Source organism: Squalius cephalus (assembly GCF_949319135.1).
Source record: "Squalius cephalus genome assembly, chromosome: 3".
NCBI classification, from domain to species: Eukaryota; Metazoa; Chordata; class Actinopteri; order Cypriniformes; family Leuciscidae; genus Squalius; species Squalius cephalus.
Window position 1 is genome coordinate 59094202 of NC_137124.1, and position 16136 is coordinate 59110337.

Below are 16136 nucleotides of genomic sequence, written 5' to 3' on the forward strand. Positions count from 1 at the left end.
TTTCTATTTTTGCTTTTTCAGTGCTTTAGACTTGAGCAAAATCACTGTAAATAAAAACAATATCATCACGAGTCATTTTATTAAACACAAATTCTTTCTTTATTTTCACCAAACAAACAACACACAATGGACACTGATGTAAATATGTATATACAGTTGTAAAGAGAGGAGATCAGCTGGTCTGCACCATCATAGCTGAAACTATACTGTCAAAAGCCCTGAGGAGAGAGAGAAATATTATATTAGTGTATCAGTAGCTGGTCACACAAAAAATACTCAATGTATATATTCAAAGGAACTTACTTTGATTGAATTGGATCACCGGGATTGTAGAAGGGGTTACACATTACATCAGTGAAGGAGTTGTGCAACTTTCTGAACATCTGAGGAAAGAAAGCAATTAACTCATTACACTCCATGTGATTGACACATCTCGTCTTTTTTTTTCTGTTGCAAAATTGACACCGTACACCCATGTAACTCACACTTCTAATTTCATTGTCCCTCAGAGATGCGTTGGAAGAATCGACGACAATCACAAACTTCACCTTGGAGTTTGTCACGTAGCCATATCTGTAGTTCTCGTTCAGATAATGTCTGGATGAACATGTTGTGCATTAGAAAGAAGCCCGTCTTAAAGGGAAAGTTCACCCAATAATGAAGATTCTTGTCATTTACTTTGCATCATGTTGTTCCAAATGTGTGTGCATTTAAGCACAAAATAAGATAAGATATTTTGGATAATGTTGTAAACTTAAAAGCTTGGGTGAAAAATTACTTTCACTGTATGGACAAATTTATCTTCCACAGAAGAAAGGTTTTGGGTGAACTATCCCTTTAAGGATTCGTGGTCAACTGTGTGTGTCTGTGTATAAAATTATTAAAAAATATGTAATTTAATGATAGCAAGTCACAAGCTGTCAGTATATATAGAATACCGGCACAATTTTCAAAATCAATAATTCTTCAACTAGTAAAGTAATGCATGACTTTATGTATTTAATCTCACTTTATTAAGCAATGTCTTTGCTGGTGACCTTAAATGATCCAATTCAACCATACTAATAAGCAAAAATTACTTTAGATATATCGTTTCAATTATTTTGTTGTCATTGCCTAAGTGTTGAACTTTCTTCTCCTACAATCCAGAACAGCAGAAAATAACGCAACGTTACACATTACTTGCTATAAAAAGTAACCAAGTACCGTAATTAGTTACTTTTTTAGGCAGAAACACATTACTTCTAAAAGTAACTTCTGCCAATACTGCATCACAATGAGGAAGAAAAGACAATCACAACTTCCGTTTCGTTTAAGGATACACTTTGTAGTCCTCGGTTGGATACAGGAGCCCGAGGTAAAGCTCCCGCTGGTCGGCCAAGGCTTTTCCCACTCCGGAGATCTTCTCCTCCACCACGTCCAGGGAAGTGTGCACTGTGTAGTGGAACTTGAGCTCTCCCTGTGTAGGAACACTCCGAATGTACAGCGGATAGTTCTGCAGAGATCAACGGAACAAACATTTCAGCATGCACTTAGAAAATATTGTGCGTTATTTAACAATGTAACTTGAGTTATGTAAGCAGATTACTTTTTTTCAAGTAACACACTACTTTATGTATTTAATCTCACTTTATTAACCGTTGTCCTCGCTAGAGGCAGGTTTGCTATTACAGGGAACAACCATTTCAGCATGCACTTAGAAAATATTGTGCATTTAACAATGTACCTTGAGTTACGTAATCAGATTACTTTTTTCAAGTAACTACTAACGTAACATGTTACTTATGTATTTAATCTCACTTTACTAACCAATGTCCTTGCTTAGAGGCAGGTTTGCTATTACAGGGAACAACCATTTCAGCATGCACTTAGAAATTGTGCATTATTTTACATTGTAACTTGAGTTATGTAATCAGATTACTTTAAGTAACTAGTAAAGTAACGCACTATTGTATGTATTTAATCTCCCTTTACTAACCAATGTCCTTGCTTAGAGGCAAGTTTGTTATTATAGGGAACACAAACATATCAGCATGCACTTAGAAATTATTGTGCATTATTTAACATTGTAACTTGAGTTACGTAATTAGATAACTTTTTTCATGTAATGCAACGTTACTATTAAATATTACTAAAACGAAGGATATGATTATTGATTTTAGAACACGCCCTGTTAATCATGTCACTACGATTATTAAAGGGGAGGCTGTGGATCAGGTAGAGAATTTTAAATATCTTGGTATAGTTATAGATTCTAAATTGTCATTTGAGCTGAATAGCGAAATGGTATGTAAAAAGGGTCACCAACGTTTGAGTTGCCTTAGGAAACTTGCAAAATTTCACATTGATAGACGCATGTTGACATTATTTTATTCTGCTTTTATTGAATCAGTTCTGTCATTCTCCATTGGGGTGTGGTATGGAAGCCTGTCAGTAAAGAACAAAAACTCTTTAAACCAAATTGTAAGGTGGGCGAGTAGAATAATAGGTGTAAATCAAAGGAATTTAGGATGTATTTATAAAAAACAGCTGTATCGGAAAGCAAGTACTGTCTTGAGTGATTTGTCGCATCCCTTACGTATTGATTTTAAGTTACTTCCGTCTGGTCGCCGGTTTGCAGCCTCAAGATGGAAAACAAGACGGTACAGGAATACTTTTGTCCCAGCCGCAATTGAAGTTTTAAATAATATTAGTACGAGAGAAGTTTTAGGATTTGTAAATTAATATGGATAGCAAAGATTTATGTGTTGCGGTGCAGTTTGTCATGATGATTACTTGAAAATTTGTATGTGTATTAGTTGTATGTAGTTGTCTATTATGTGTGGACAACTGAATTCTTTTTTACTGCATAACAAATTTACCTACGGGTATGAAATAAAACTACCTACCTACTTATGCATTTAATCTCACTTTATTAACTATTGTCCTTGCTTAGAGGCAGGTTTGCTATTACAGGGAACATCCATTTCAGCATGCACTTAGAAATTATTGTGCATTATTTTACATTGTAACTTGAGTTATGTAATTAGATACCGTTTTTTCATGTAATGCAACATGTTACTTATGCATTTAATCTCACTTTAACTATTGTCCTTGCTTAGAGGCAGGTTTGCTATTACAGGGAACAACCATTTCAGCATGCACTTAGAAAATATTGTGCATTATTTTACATTGTAACTTTAGTCTAATTTACTCTAATTCACGCAATTAGATTACTTTTTTCAAGTAACTAGTAACGTATTTAATCTAACTTTATTAACAAATGTCCTTGCATAGAGGCAGGTTTGCTATTACAGGGAACACAACCATTTCAGCATTGCAATTAGAAATTGTTACTCTTGCCTATTGCAAATGGACAGAAGAAGATAATTTCTTACACAGCTGTGTTTGAGATCTGCCTCTCTGTACTCAATACAAGAAAGCTAATAAAATAAAGCCAAAACCATTAATCATGTCCTTGCATTTATTAATTCAAGTGCCTGTATAATGAGCAGTTTGATCAGCTAATCATCACAGTTTTAAAGTATTATGGCTGATCAGGTGAGGAGGGATGTACTTTTGCTGGACCCATAAAGATTTGGCAAAATAAGACGATATAAAGTCTTCATTTGTTTATTTTAAAACTCTTCCTATATGTGAGGCGGGATGCCATAATTAATTAAAGAAGGCTACATTTGATTAAATCTATACAGTCGTCCATGTTTTAACTACTACTCACCCCACCTACTGTTACAACATAACATCACTCGATAAACACTAATTTACACAGTTCAGAAGTTCTAGAGTTAAACTACTTAAATTTGTTACATACAAATGCGGTAATATTAAAGTTTGAGATGCAAACACTCACAAACTCTGAAACAAACACACTCCAGTCTCACATGAAGTAAACAATGCAGGGTTGTCAACAAACTCGGTTTATTGCATTTTACGCCGACACTGTACTCGAGCCATTTCAATGCGTTCATGTTAAATTTTAAACAAAACATACACGTAACGTTAAATATATCTGAACGCATATGAATGTAACTAAGCCGCCGCGATTGCGACACATATCAATAACTCTTCGCATTAATTCATCAAATCTGATTAATCTAGCGAGTCAGATGTATTCAAACATTATCCATAAATGCTTTGATGTATCTTAAAGAGATCAAATGTTTTTATTTACCTCCTTCGCGATGACTGCTATACACACCGCCATGATGATGACGCTACAGACTCCGGTCACGTGACACGCAAAAGTCACATGACTCGCAGTTCCACACTTTCAGAATGTTTAGGACGCTTCCTGAAAACAAAAAAAAATAGCATGTGATTCAACTAAAAGTTGTTAACAATCCCGCCATTAATCAAGAGAAAAAGAAGAAGAAGAATTAGCATGAGTTTTAAGATTTGAAGGAAAGTTACAATGTGTCTTCAGGCTGTCATCTGTGTGTTATGGACAGCATGTGTGTGTCAGACTGCAGGAAACCAGCAGCATGATCCAAATATCATCATCATGCTTATGGATGATGTAAGTCCTTTATGGGTCTTTCGTTAGAGGTTTGACTGGCCAACTCAGAATCACTCTGAAACCTACATTATTTGTGTTTATTTATTGTGCAGTTCAATAGTACGAGCGATACATGTGTAGCCTATTTGTGCAACATATATTTGATCTGTGAAATACATTTGAGTTGTTTCGATGTTTATTTGTTTTTAGGCGCGTTCACTCGTAATTACAACTTGTAAACTCGAATTTCCCAAACTGTACCACGTGACCGCTGCAGATTCAATGTGTGAACACGTATAATATATTGTGTATAAATTGCGTTGTATATATTACAGTGTATCTCGCAATATGCAGTGTTGATCACAATATTCCAAATATATTATATTATGAATTTAATCTGTTCTTTAATGTCTTTTCATTCACTAAGTGATGTCACATGGAGAAGTGCAATCACACATCAACACATTTATTATACATTAGGCATAAGCAATGAATTTTATGATCCAAACATCATCATCATCATGCTGATTTATAATGAATATTTGTATTTGTATCAAATATTTTTGCCCAGGCTGTCATACAAAGAAATTATGAACACATGATGCAAAAACAGAGAGAACCAATCAAATATTATTAACTGGTTATGTTCGCTTTTTCCTGTGAGCTTTTTGTTTTCCCCCCTGCGTTATTTTTGCATATTAAAATAAAACCTGTAGCTGTAGTTTTTCCTTTTTTGTAAAACTCATCTTTAATCACTAAAATTACATTTTTAATCCTTAAAATATCTTGAATGTAACTCGACACCCTCGCCTCATTTAGTATGCGCGGTTCTATGAATATGCAAATGAGCCCCGCCTTCACTCACTCACTGCATCTCGTTGATGATCACACGTTGATCTGATTGGTTACAAGGTAGTTTGTGACGTCAGAAACACCAGCGATTTCAAAGCGTTTTTGAGACTGTCTTTGGTTCACTGCAGTTTTAAGGAGGAAATACTCAGCAATGCTGTCGACTTATGAATTTACACATGGTTTGTCTTAAAGCATATTAAAAACACCACATAGGCACATAAACAACATTAAAAGCTGGATTTTCACCACAATATTAAATATTTTCCTCATATTTTGATGTTTTAATCAAACTTTTAGTCTCTCTCTCTCTCTCTCTCTCTCTCTCTCTCTCTCTCTCTCTCTATCTCTCTATCTATAGTCAACATTTGAAGTGGATCCAAACCTTTCATCAAAGTTATACATGAATTTTGAACAATACCCGTTCTTGTCTTCGGACAACTTTGATGAACTTTTTTTGATCCAGTTCAAATGTTGACTACTGTATATATATATATTTACCATGAATTGTATGCTGATGCTCAGTGTGTGTGTGTGTGTGTGTGTGTGTGCAGATGGGATGGGGTGATTTGGGAGTGTTCGGGGAGCCGTCCAGGGAAACCCCGAGCTTGGATCTGATGGCCGCTCAGGGAATGCTGTTCCCGAACTTCTACGCTGCAAACCCGCTGTGTTCCCCCTGTACGTCCTCATCCAGCTCAGTTCAAAACTGCTTTATTGGCATTACTGTACATAATACAATATTGCCAAAGCTTGGGATAAACAGAATAATAATTAAAAAACAAAACATCAAAATAATAGAAGAAAATATTATAACATAACTTAAATAGTTACTTAATAGTTATATAACATAACTTAGAAAGTTGGTTTATTTGATGATGCATAACCGCTGTGTTCTGCTGGAGTAATAGCGTAGCGTTTACTGTACAGTACTGTATACACTGACCACGGTAAACACTTTAAACTGGCTTATTATCGCTCATTTATATCAGGTTATCATCTTGGAAATAAATGTAGGTGTTTATTTTGCTATTCCAAGCTAACAATAAAGTAAATAAAGTCATGTTAGTTATTTAATTTAAGTGCTGTAGCCACAAAATAAAACATTTTAAAAGGTAATTGCGACTTTTTATCTCCTAATTGTGAGTTTTGTGAGTTATAAAGTCAGAATTTAGTGATATAAAGTCAGAATTGTGAGATAAACTCGCAATTGTGCGTTATAAAGTGTGTTATACGAGAAATAAACGTGTAATTCTGACCTTTTTTTTTTCGCAATTGCAACTAAACAAAAATAAAATATCTACTTTTTTTAAATGTCTATTTGATGCTTTTCTCATTTAACACAAGAATGACTTTAAATGATCTCTCAGCCAGATTAGATGCGTGATTAAATTGCTATTTTAAATCTTTAATCACTTCACAGCCCTACAAATAATATATGAAGCATTCATTATACAGTATATCCTTCAAAAAATTCAATGCATTTCTTTTTTATCAAGAATTTTAATTTGTTTTGACATATTTTGTTCACAGTGACATATTGAATATATGATTTACATTGAGAGGCTAACAATATGTAATTAGTATTACAATGCAATTGCAAATATTTGACTGTTTATTATACATTTTTTTATCCACTATTTCTTCATGCGTTTTAATTCCTCGTGAGAACACGAGACGTGTGCGGCCGCATGATAGCGAGAGCACAACTTATTATGCTAATATGGATAATACACCGGCAGTTCTGAAATATGCTAATTATGCATAATTTGGGAAATTTGAATGGACTTGCTATGCAGAGCAGATCTTCTTTTAGTCCTCTTTTCAATTCTAATTAATTTTTAAGCAAATAAGGCTTAATCAATTGTTAATCTCACACGTGTGAGATGAAGGAGCCTGGAGCGCTCGTCGTACCTGCCGTCGTTACAGAGCTTTTGCTTCAGAAGCTTAATTAGTATTTTAATCACAAAGTAGATAGAGGAGAACTTCCTAATCCTCATATCCAGGGTGAGCTCTCTCGTGTCCAACGCCTCTTTTCTTTCTCTCTCTCTCTCTTTGAAATCAAGTCTTAAATACTATACGATTTATATTCCAGGGAATGCATACGTGTTGTGGACGAGCATATCCAACTTTGATTTGATTTTTACACTTGTTCCTGAAGAGCAAGCAAGAGTTTGCATTAGTACAGTGCAATAACGTTTTAGTTTAGTTTGCTCTTGCAAAACAAAAGTTTATATAGGAGTTGCACCATTTTATACAAGTACAGGTATGTCTTTTGTTTCATAGGGGTGTAACAATTGATCGTGTTATGATATATCGCAATACAAAAATGCAACAATATGTATTGTGGATAGTTCACCCAAAAATAAAATTTCTGTGTGAGGAAAAACTCAGTGTCAGATTTAGTGTCAGTACTACATTAAACTACTATATATAATGTTGAATATAATGTATAATAATGCAATGGGGGAATATTTGTGGGTCCTGATAATGCCAAATGTCTTGTTACCATTATAAAGTGCCTACATTATATTAAATATATCTAGTCAGTGAAAGAGCATATTCGTCTACAATAATTCTGTATTTTCATCTTCAGAATCATGAATATTGTTATTCTGGTGTCTCTATTGTCCTGTGCTTTGGGTTTCAGCACCAAGTCCATCCATTTACACACACAATGTAATACCAAATTTAGCAACAGCAAATTTTTTGTTAACCTTTTATCATATGTCTGAGTATCGCAGTAATATTGTATCGTGAGTTCAGTATTGTGATATGTATCGAATCATGACTTGAGGGTATCGATACACCCCTAATCTTTGATGTTTATAATTGCGTAATATGCATAATTTGTGTGTTTTACTCCACAGCCAGGGCTTCTCTGCTTACTGGAAGACTTCCGGTGCGTAATGGATTCTACACCACCAATGCTCATGCTAGGAATGGTACGATCGGAAAACATTTGCTCCTTCCCTGTTATCAGCAGTGTTGTGTGTGATTATTTACAAGTATGTAATCAGATTTTGCGTTACTTATTTTTCACTCTTACCAGCTGCAGAAAGTGGTTTCCATCAGCCAACATACCCAAATAATCTAATCTGTTCTCTTTTTGGGACCAGTTTGGCATGTGATCCCACATTTAGCACACTTGCCTTCAGTGCTGGGGAAAGTTACTCCCTTAACGCAGTTACTCCCTGCATTACTCCCTTAAAAAGTAACTAATTGTGTTAGTTACTTTTTTAGAAAAGTAATGCGTTACTTTAATTTTGTGTAATCAGAATACTTTTCAAGTAACTAGTAAAGTAACACATTACTTTTAAAATTGACAACAAAATATCTGAGTTACTTTTTTTAATAAGTAACGCAAGATAAACTGATAACCAGTGTTGGGGAAAGTTACTTTGAAAAGTAATGCATTACAATATTGCGTTACTCCCTTAACTAATTTCGTTACTTATTTACTTTCTTAGAAAAATAATGCGTTATGTTACTTTTGGGTTACTTTTTTTTCACACACACACACACACACACACACACACACACACACACACACACACACACACACACACACACACACACACACACACACACACACACACACACACACACACACACACACACACACACAGACGCCTCTGTACTTCTGTCAGTCAATAAATGGGAAAACTAAGTAACTCCTCTTACGACTTTATAGCGCACTCCTATAATCAGTGTCGGGGGTAACGCAAGTTATGTAATCAGATTACTTTTTTGAAGTAATCTGATTACATATACTAAATATCTGAGTTTTTTAAATAAGTAACTCGTTGTTTTCCCATTTAACTGACACCACTTCAGTATTTTTTTCTGCGTTCTCTGATGTGGATTTGCATTTCCTTCAGCCTGAGGCTTATTCATATCGAAAGGGCCTTTTCATTCACCAATATATATATATAATTTTTTTTTTTTTTTTTTTTGGACGGCCTGCGAACTCCTTGTGAGTATTGAAGCTGAAACTGCAAACTATCTTCAGTAAAACTTTTCTTCAATTTATCATAATTCTGACTCCAGGTCTTCATTCATCATATCTGGCTCTGGGTCTTTGACTGTAATCCCCTTACAGTTTACTCAGAGGCCTATTATTAGGTGTAAATACAGTGTGTGCATAATTATTATGCAAGTTGATATTCTGATCTTTTTTTTTTCCAAGCACATTTAGCCAATTCCAAACCACATCTTAATAACTACTATTATTTAGGTATTTTAATAATTTATAAGTGATATATAATTGTTAAGGAGGGCTGGAAGTGAAAAACGGCGTATATTCAGGTGTGCATAATTATTAAGCAGGTTTTCTTTTACAGGTAAAATGGGCCAAAAAAAGAGAAAAGTCAAAAATTATTAAATGCTCATGAGAAGGATGCAATGCTAATGATAATGCTTTGGGAAAAGGGAGAAGAATTCGGAAGAGTTTGGAAAAAGGCGGATTAGATCCTGTTATCAGACAGGTTTCGTTTGTAATTTTTCTGGTTACTGTAAATAGCCTCTGCCTATTTGCACTTGGTGTTAAATATAAAGTGCACTTTAGTAATAAAACAAGCAAGCAAGCCAAGTCCAGGTGAGGAAAAGTAACAGAATATTGTATAAAGTAATGAACTGTATTGTCTCTCCCACAGCATACACACCTCAGGAGATAGTGGGGGGAATATCTCAGGATGAGATCCTGCTTCCAGAACTGCTGAAAAAGAAAGATTATGTCAGCAAGATCGTTGGAAAGTGGTGAGATTCCCTACGGAATAATGATATGGGATATGATAGAATATGATGAAGGAAAGTGAAATGTTTCAGACAGTAGAATGCATTTTCAATTCCAGAAGAGGCTTCTATCTTCGCAGAATTTCATATCGTAATTTAATTTAATTTGTGCTAGTTTTATGTAAAAATCAAACTATCAGTATCAGCATATTTTGGCGTATTATCAGTGTTGAAAACTGTTTTTTTTCTTCAGGATTCTTTGATGAATATGAAGTTCAAAAGAGCAGCATTTATCTAAAAATAGGACCTTTTGTAACATTATAAAATGTCTTTTCTGTCTCTTCTAATCAATTTTATGTGTCCTTGCTAAATAAAAATATTAATTTCTTGTGTTATTTATTGTAAAATGTAAAATTCTTACTGACTCCACACTTTTGGACGGTTGTGTATAATGTTTCAAAAGCTTTCAGTTTCAGATAAATGCTGCTCTTTTGAACTTTATTCATCAAAGAATCCTGAAAATAATTATATTGATAAAATGTAATTTTTCCTGCACAGTGTACACACTCCATATTGCATAGGCATTTACTTTTGAACATACCTGCCGTCTTTATAAGAGTTTTTCATCTTTATCTCCTAACTCAGGCACCTTGGGCACAGAACTCAATACTTGCCTCTGAAGCGTGGCTTTGACGAATGGTTTGGTGCCCCGAACTGCCATTTCGGCCCCTACAATGACAGCCTTCGTCCCAATATACCCGTCTACAACAACTCTGAAATGAAGGGGAGGTGAGGTACAAACATAATTCTTGCTGAGAACACCTCAGAAACCGCATAGCAACATGCTGTAAATCATGGCCAATATATCGGTTATCAGCTTTTTAAATATGAAGAATTATCGGTTATCAGTATCTGAAATAGGTTTATCAGCCAATATATCGGTTATCGGCTTTTTAAATATGAAGAATTATCGGTTATCAGTATCTGCTATAGGTTTATCGGACTATATATCGGTTATCGGCTTTTTAAATATGAAGAATTATCGGTTATCAGTATCTGCTATAGGTTTATCAGCCAATATATCGGTTATCGGCTTTTTAAATATGAAGAATTATTGGTTATCAGTATCTGCTATAGGTTTATCGGACTATATATCGGTTATCGGCTTGTTAAATATGAAGAATTATCGGTTATCAGTATCTGCTATAGGTTTATCAGCCAATATATCGGTTATCAGCTTTTTAAATATGAAGAATTATCGGTTATCAGTATCTGCTATAGGTTTATCGGACTATATATCGGTTATCGGCTTGTTAAATATGAAGAATTATCGGTTATCAGTATCTGCTATAGGTTTATCGGCCAATATATCGGTTATCGGCTTTTTAAATGCAAAGAATTATCGGTTATCAGTATCTGAAATAGGTTAATCAGGCAATATATCGGTTATCGGCTTTTCAAAGACGAAGAATTATCGGTTGTCGGCATCTGATATAGGTTTATTGGCCAATATATCGTTTTTAAAAAATTTTTATATGAAGAATTATCAGTTATCAGTATCTGATATAGGTTTATCGGGCATTATATCGATTATCGGCTTTTTAAATATGAAGAATTATCAGTTATCAGTATCTGCTATAGGTTTATCGGACTATATATCGATTTTCGGCTTTTTAAATATAAAGAATTATCGGTTATCAGTATCTGCTATAGGTTTATCAGCCAATATATCGGTTATCGGCTTTTTAAATATAAAGAATTATCGGTTATCAGTATCTGAAATAGGTTTATCAGGCAATATATCGGTTATCGGCTTTTCAAAGACGAAGAATTATCGGTTGTCGGCATCTGATATAGGTTTATCGGGCATTATATCGATTATCAGCTTTTTAAATATAAAGAATTATCGGTTATCAGTATCTGCTATAGGTTTATCAGCCAATATATCGGTTATCGGCTTTTAAATATGAAGAATTATCGGTTATCGGTATCTGCTATAGGTTTATCCACTAATATATCGGTTATCAGTATTGGCCAAAATTTTCCTATCAGTGCATCCCTACTTTATATTTTGTCAAATTGGCCATTATGTTACTTTGTTACTTGAATGTTTGAATGTTACTTTTAATAGCAATGCGTAACAATATTGTGTTACTCCCTAAAAAATAACTAATTGCATTACCGAGTTTGTGCTATTTTGTTCTCACCTGGGCAAACAATCCCCCAATACAGTTTTATTTTTGGCAAATGTAAAAAGCCCTCATCTCTATGACATCTGTATGTGCAAGAGAGGTAATTGAAGGGAACGGTTGGATGGTACTCACTGCTGGCCATGGTGGTCTAACTGGACAGGCTGGAAGAAGATTTGTAATGTTGATGATCGCGTTATTTTACATATGCATCTGCTTACATTTGCTATCGCTGGTTTCTGTTTTTTCCCTCGCCTGTGTTTTGATCAGGAGATTCAGTACTCTTTCTGAAGATGCGTAATAGCGGCCCCTATCGTATAACAGTGAAAATGCGGAAAGCTGGAAAAAAATTCCGTCAATGGCGGGGATGGAGTTGAAAGTCAAGCACATATAAAAGTAGCCCAAAAAACGCTTTATTTTTTGTTTCCCAATTGTGTGTGAAAATCGCCACCCTGGCAACACTGAGCATCATTAAAATTTTCTTCAGAAAGTGTAAAAATCTTGTATTGCTTCACATGAATGCATTTGTTTGGTGAAGTGAATTTCCTTTTTCCTGGTTTTGTACTATCTGCAGTGTAGCATCTCATTTTCTGCCTATTTGTTCCTTCCAAAACACCCATACTGTTTGTGCATTCTGGGTCATTGGCTCTGGCGATAGGGCTAGTTTTGCGCTTAGCGGTGGGTTTAATCAGCGTGGCGTGTTTGAGCCTGGTCAGACAAACACACACGTGTACACCCAAGAGATGGCGGGTTGCATTAGCGGTGTGTTAGGACACCTGGAACAGCCGGAGCATAAGAGAGTCCACGCCTCAGCTCCTTCTCACAACGCGTGTGTCTTCTGAGACACAATCTCGCAATTTACCTCTTCAAATTCACTTCCTAATCACACCCTGGTGCAGCACTTGGCTTAGGAAGCTTGTCATTTGGAACAAGAGCTCATATGGTTCTGAAATGAGTTTGTGGTGATGGTCTCATTAGATCTGCAGGAAGCAGAACGTTTAGATGATCTGTGTATTTTGCAGGTATTACGAAGAGTTTGAGATTAATGTGAAAACAGGGGAATCCAACATCACCCAAATCTATCTGGAGGTGAGTTTTCCTGTTCATTGGCTCGATTAATGTTTATTTGTGCGGATCAGTCTTGGACAGATGCACTGTGGGATGTGCCTGATGTTGGTTTTGATTCTATCTGTCTCCAGGAAGGCTTGGACTTTATCTCTCGGCAAGCCACGGCCCAGCGGCCCTTCTTTCTCTACTGGGCTCCAGATGCAACTCACGCGCCTGTTTACGCCTCAAAACACTTCCTTGGAAAGAGTCAGAGGGGGCGGTAAGTAGGGCTGCACAATATGTGACCCTGGACCACAAAACCAGTCACATGTCACACGGGTATATTTGTGGCAATAGCCAACAATACATTGTATGGGCCAAAATGATCGATTTTTCTTTTATGCCAAAAATCACGAGGATATTAAGTAAAGATCATGTTCCATGAAGATATTTTGTAATTTTCCTACCGTAAATATATAAAACATTTATTTTTGTGAGTGAATGCAGAACAATTGTGAACATAAATGAACAACTTTAAAGGAGTTTTTCTCAATGTTTTGATTTTTTTGCACCCTCAGATTCCAGATTTTCAATAGTCATATCTAGGCCAAATATTGTCCTATCATAACAAACCATACATTAATGGAAAGCTTATTTATTCATACTCATGGAAAAAATGACCAAAAAAATGTACCCATGTGACTGGTTTTGTGGTCCAGGGTCACATATATCGAAATTATTGAAATATCGCAAATGTATATATCACAATGGCTTGCAATCATGAGCAAAAGACAAAGAGAAAATCACTCGCTGCTCTCGGCTGAATCACTTTTGAAGCTTTAATAAGAATCAGGATATATTTAATTCATACAGTGAAAACTAAGCAGTGTTTTATTATTACATTTGATTATTCAGTTTCTGTTGTTAAATAACCCTAATGTAGGATAACCTGACCCCCGTGGTTTACACTGATGTTAAAATAACACTTCTTACGCTACAGTAAAACACTGATGTTCACTGTCAGAAGCTGTAGGGGTGTTTTCTCGTCACAAAAAGAATGTGAAACATGTATGTAGGTTATACATTTTAAATATATTTTAAAGATAAAGTTTATTTTACACACTTTAAGCATTATCGTATTGCATATCGAATATCGCATTATTTAATGAGTTATCGCATTTTTCTTCAATATCGTGCAGCCCTAGCGGTAAGTGAGAATTGCAGAATAAAAAAATATTAAAACTGCACGGTATAACTCATTTTGCATGTTTGTGATACGCGCATGAATGATACTTCAAATAATATGGTTTGGATAGAAAAGGTGTGCTATTACTTTACACTACTGGTAAAAAGGTTTTAAATAGTATCTGCTAGGGCTGCACGATTCTTGCTAAAATGTGAATCACGATTTTTCTCCATGGGAATTGAGATCACGATTCTCTTACACGATTCTCATTTTTTCAACCAAAATTTATTGCACTCAAGTACAAAAAAAAAAAAAAAAAAAAAAAAAAAAAGGGCATTCAGTATAATAAAGTGCAGGAGTAAAAAAATTGTCTCTTTTCTTTATTTTAGACCCTTTAATTTTAAAGCTTTATGTTGTTGAACATAAGAGAACATTAACAACAGCCAAAATAAAAATAACTAAATAGAACTTGTGCTTTTTGCTCCAATTGGCACAGAATGTACATAGTACTTACATCTACTGTGTTTACGGGAATACTCGACTTGGCATTTTGAAATATTTCTGTGTTTATTTGGCCGTTTAGACTCGCAACCGGAACAAGCTTGTCCGTGTTGCGCTCGGAGCGCGCGCACAGCTTCCTGTCAGTATAATTCAGTTCTCTTTCGCGACTTATCGCGCTTTTAATATTTATTTTCGATAAAGCACATTCTGCTATTTTCTTTCTCTTTCATTCATGATTTGTTATTAATAACTTTAAACAGAATCATCAACTGAAATCTGCGCGGATTAGCAAAAATACGACACATTTATAGGACATAAAATTGTCTCTGCGCAAAAGTGTAAACTAAAAGGACAGCAAAGCACCCGTTTCAATAAAAGGATATATTAAAGTTTATATAGCCTACTTTTACATTTTCGCTGCTGTTCTAAAATGGTTTTCGCCATTACCTTAAACAAGCAGCAGCTGCTTGAATCCAGTGCAGGAGCTGTAACTATTAGATTACCACAGAAACGTAAGCGGTTAGTTGATTGCTGTGGTGACTCATGACACTCGCGAACAGCACTAAACACGCACTTTTGCCGGTACAACTTGAAAATTATTATTATCATACACTTTTCATTAACTTCGGCAGGCTGTACAACGAGGGAATTGTAATTGGCTGCTTTTTCTGCAGAGATCTGAATGCAGTGAAATACACGGAAGTGAATCGCCATCATTAAGAAATTAGATCGCATTTATGTTTGAATCGAGATCGTGATTTTTTTTCGATTAATCGTGCAGCCCTAGTATCTGCTATAGGTTTATTGGCCAATATATCGGTTATCGGCTTTTAAATATAAAGAATTATCGGTTATCCATATCCGCTTTAGGTTTATCAGCCAATATATCGGTTATCGGCTTTTTAAATATAAAGAATTATCGGTTATCAGTATCTGCTATAGGTTTATCAGGCAATATATCGGTTACGGCTTTTAAATATAAAGAATTATCGGTTATCAGTATCTGATATAGGTTTATTGGCCAATATATCGGTTATCGGCTCTTAAATATAAAGAATTATCGGTTATCCATATCCGCTTTAGGTTTATCAGCCAATATATCGGTTATCCGCTTTTTAAATATAAAGAATTATCGGTT

The 16136-nt window shown here is 35.1% G+C and overlaps 2 protein-coding genes across 2 annotated transcripts in view; one reads left to right on the forward strand and one right to left on the reverse strand.

Annotated features, from left to right (window-relative positions):
* Window positions 1-72: 72 nt before the first annotated feature.
* trappc2l (trafficking protein particle complex subunit 2L) lies at window positions 73-4258 on the reverse strand. Its single transcript, XM_079865069.1, has 5 exons — window positions 4172-4258; window positions 1323-1495; window positions 486-573; window positions 304-383; window positions 73-218 (listed from the first exon to the last, which is right to left on the reverse strand). The coding sequence occupies exons 1-5, from the start codon at window positions 4202-4204 to the stop codon at window positions 173-175; spliced, it is 420 nt and encodes a 139-aa protein (XP_079721195.1). The 5' UTR covers window positions 4205-4258; the 3' UTR covers window positions 73-172.
* galns (galactosamine (N-acetyl)-6-sulfatase) overlaps window positions 4234-16136 on the forward strand; it is a 50715-nt gene continuing 38812 nt past the window's right edge. Inside the window, exons 1-7 of the mRNA XM_079865027.1 lie at window positions 4234-4516; window positions 5899-6022; window positions 8212-8286; window positions 9997-10099; window positions 10721-10864; window positions 13287-13353; window positions 13464-13591. Of these exons, the coding sequence (XP_079721153.1) occupies window positions 4412-4516; window positions 5899-6022; window positions 8212-8286; window positions 9997-10099; window positions 10721-10864; window positions 13287-13353; window positions 13464-13591 (746 nt within the window). The 5' untranslated portion in view covers window positions 4234-4411. The remainder of the gene's footprint in view (window positions 4517-5898; window positions 6023-8211; window positions 8287-9996; window positions 10100-10720; window positions 10865-13286; window positions 13354-13463; window positions 13592-16136) is intronic.

Coding starts and splice junctions, on each gene's coding strand:
- trappc2l (XM_079865069.1), bottom strand. CDS start 4,204: ATGGCGGTGTGTATAGCAGTCATCGCGAAGGAG. Junction 574..1,322: donor CCAACCGAGGACTACAAAGT/GTATCCTTAAAC, acceptor CGAGAACTACAG/ATATGGCTACGTGACAAACT. Junction 384..485: donor GGGACAATGAAATTAGAAGT/GTGAGTTACATG, acceptor TTCTTTCCTCAG/ATGTTCAGAAAGTTGCACAA.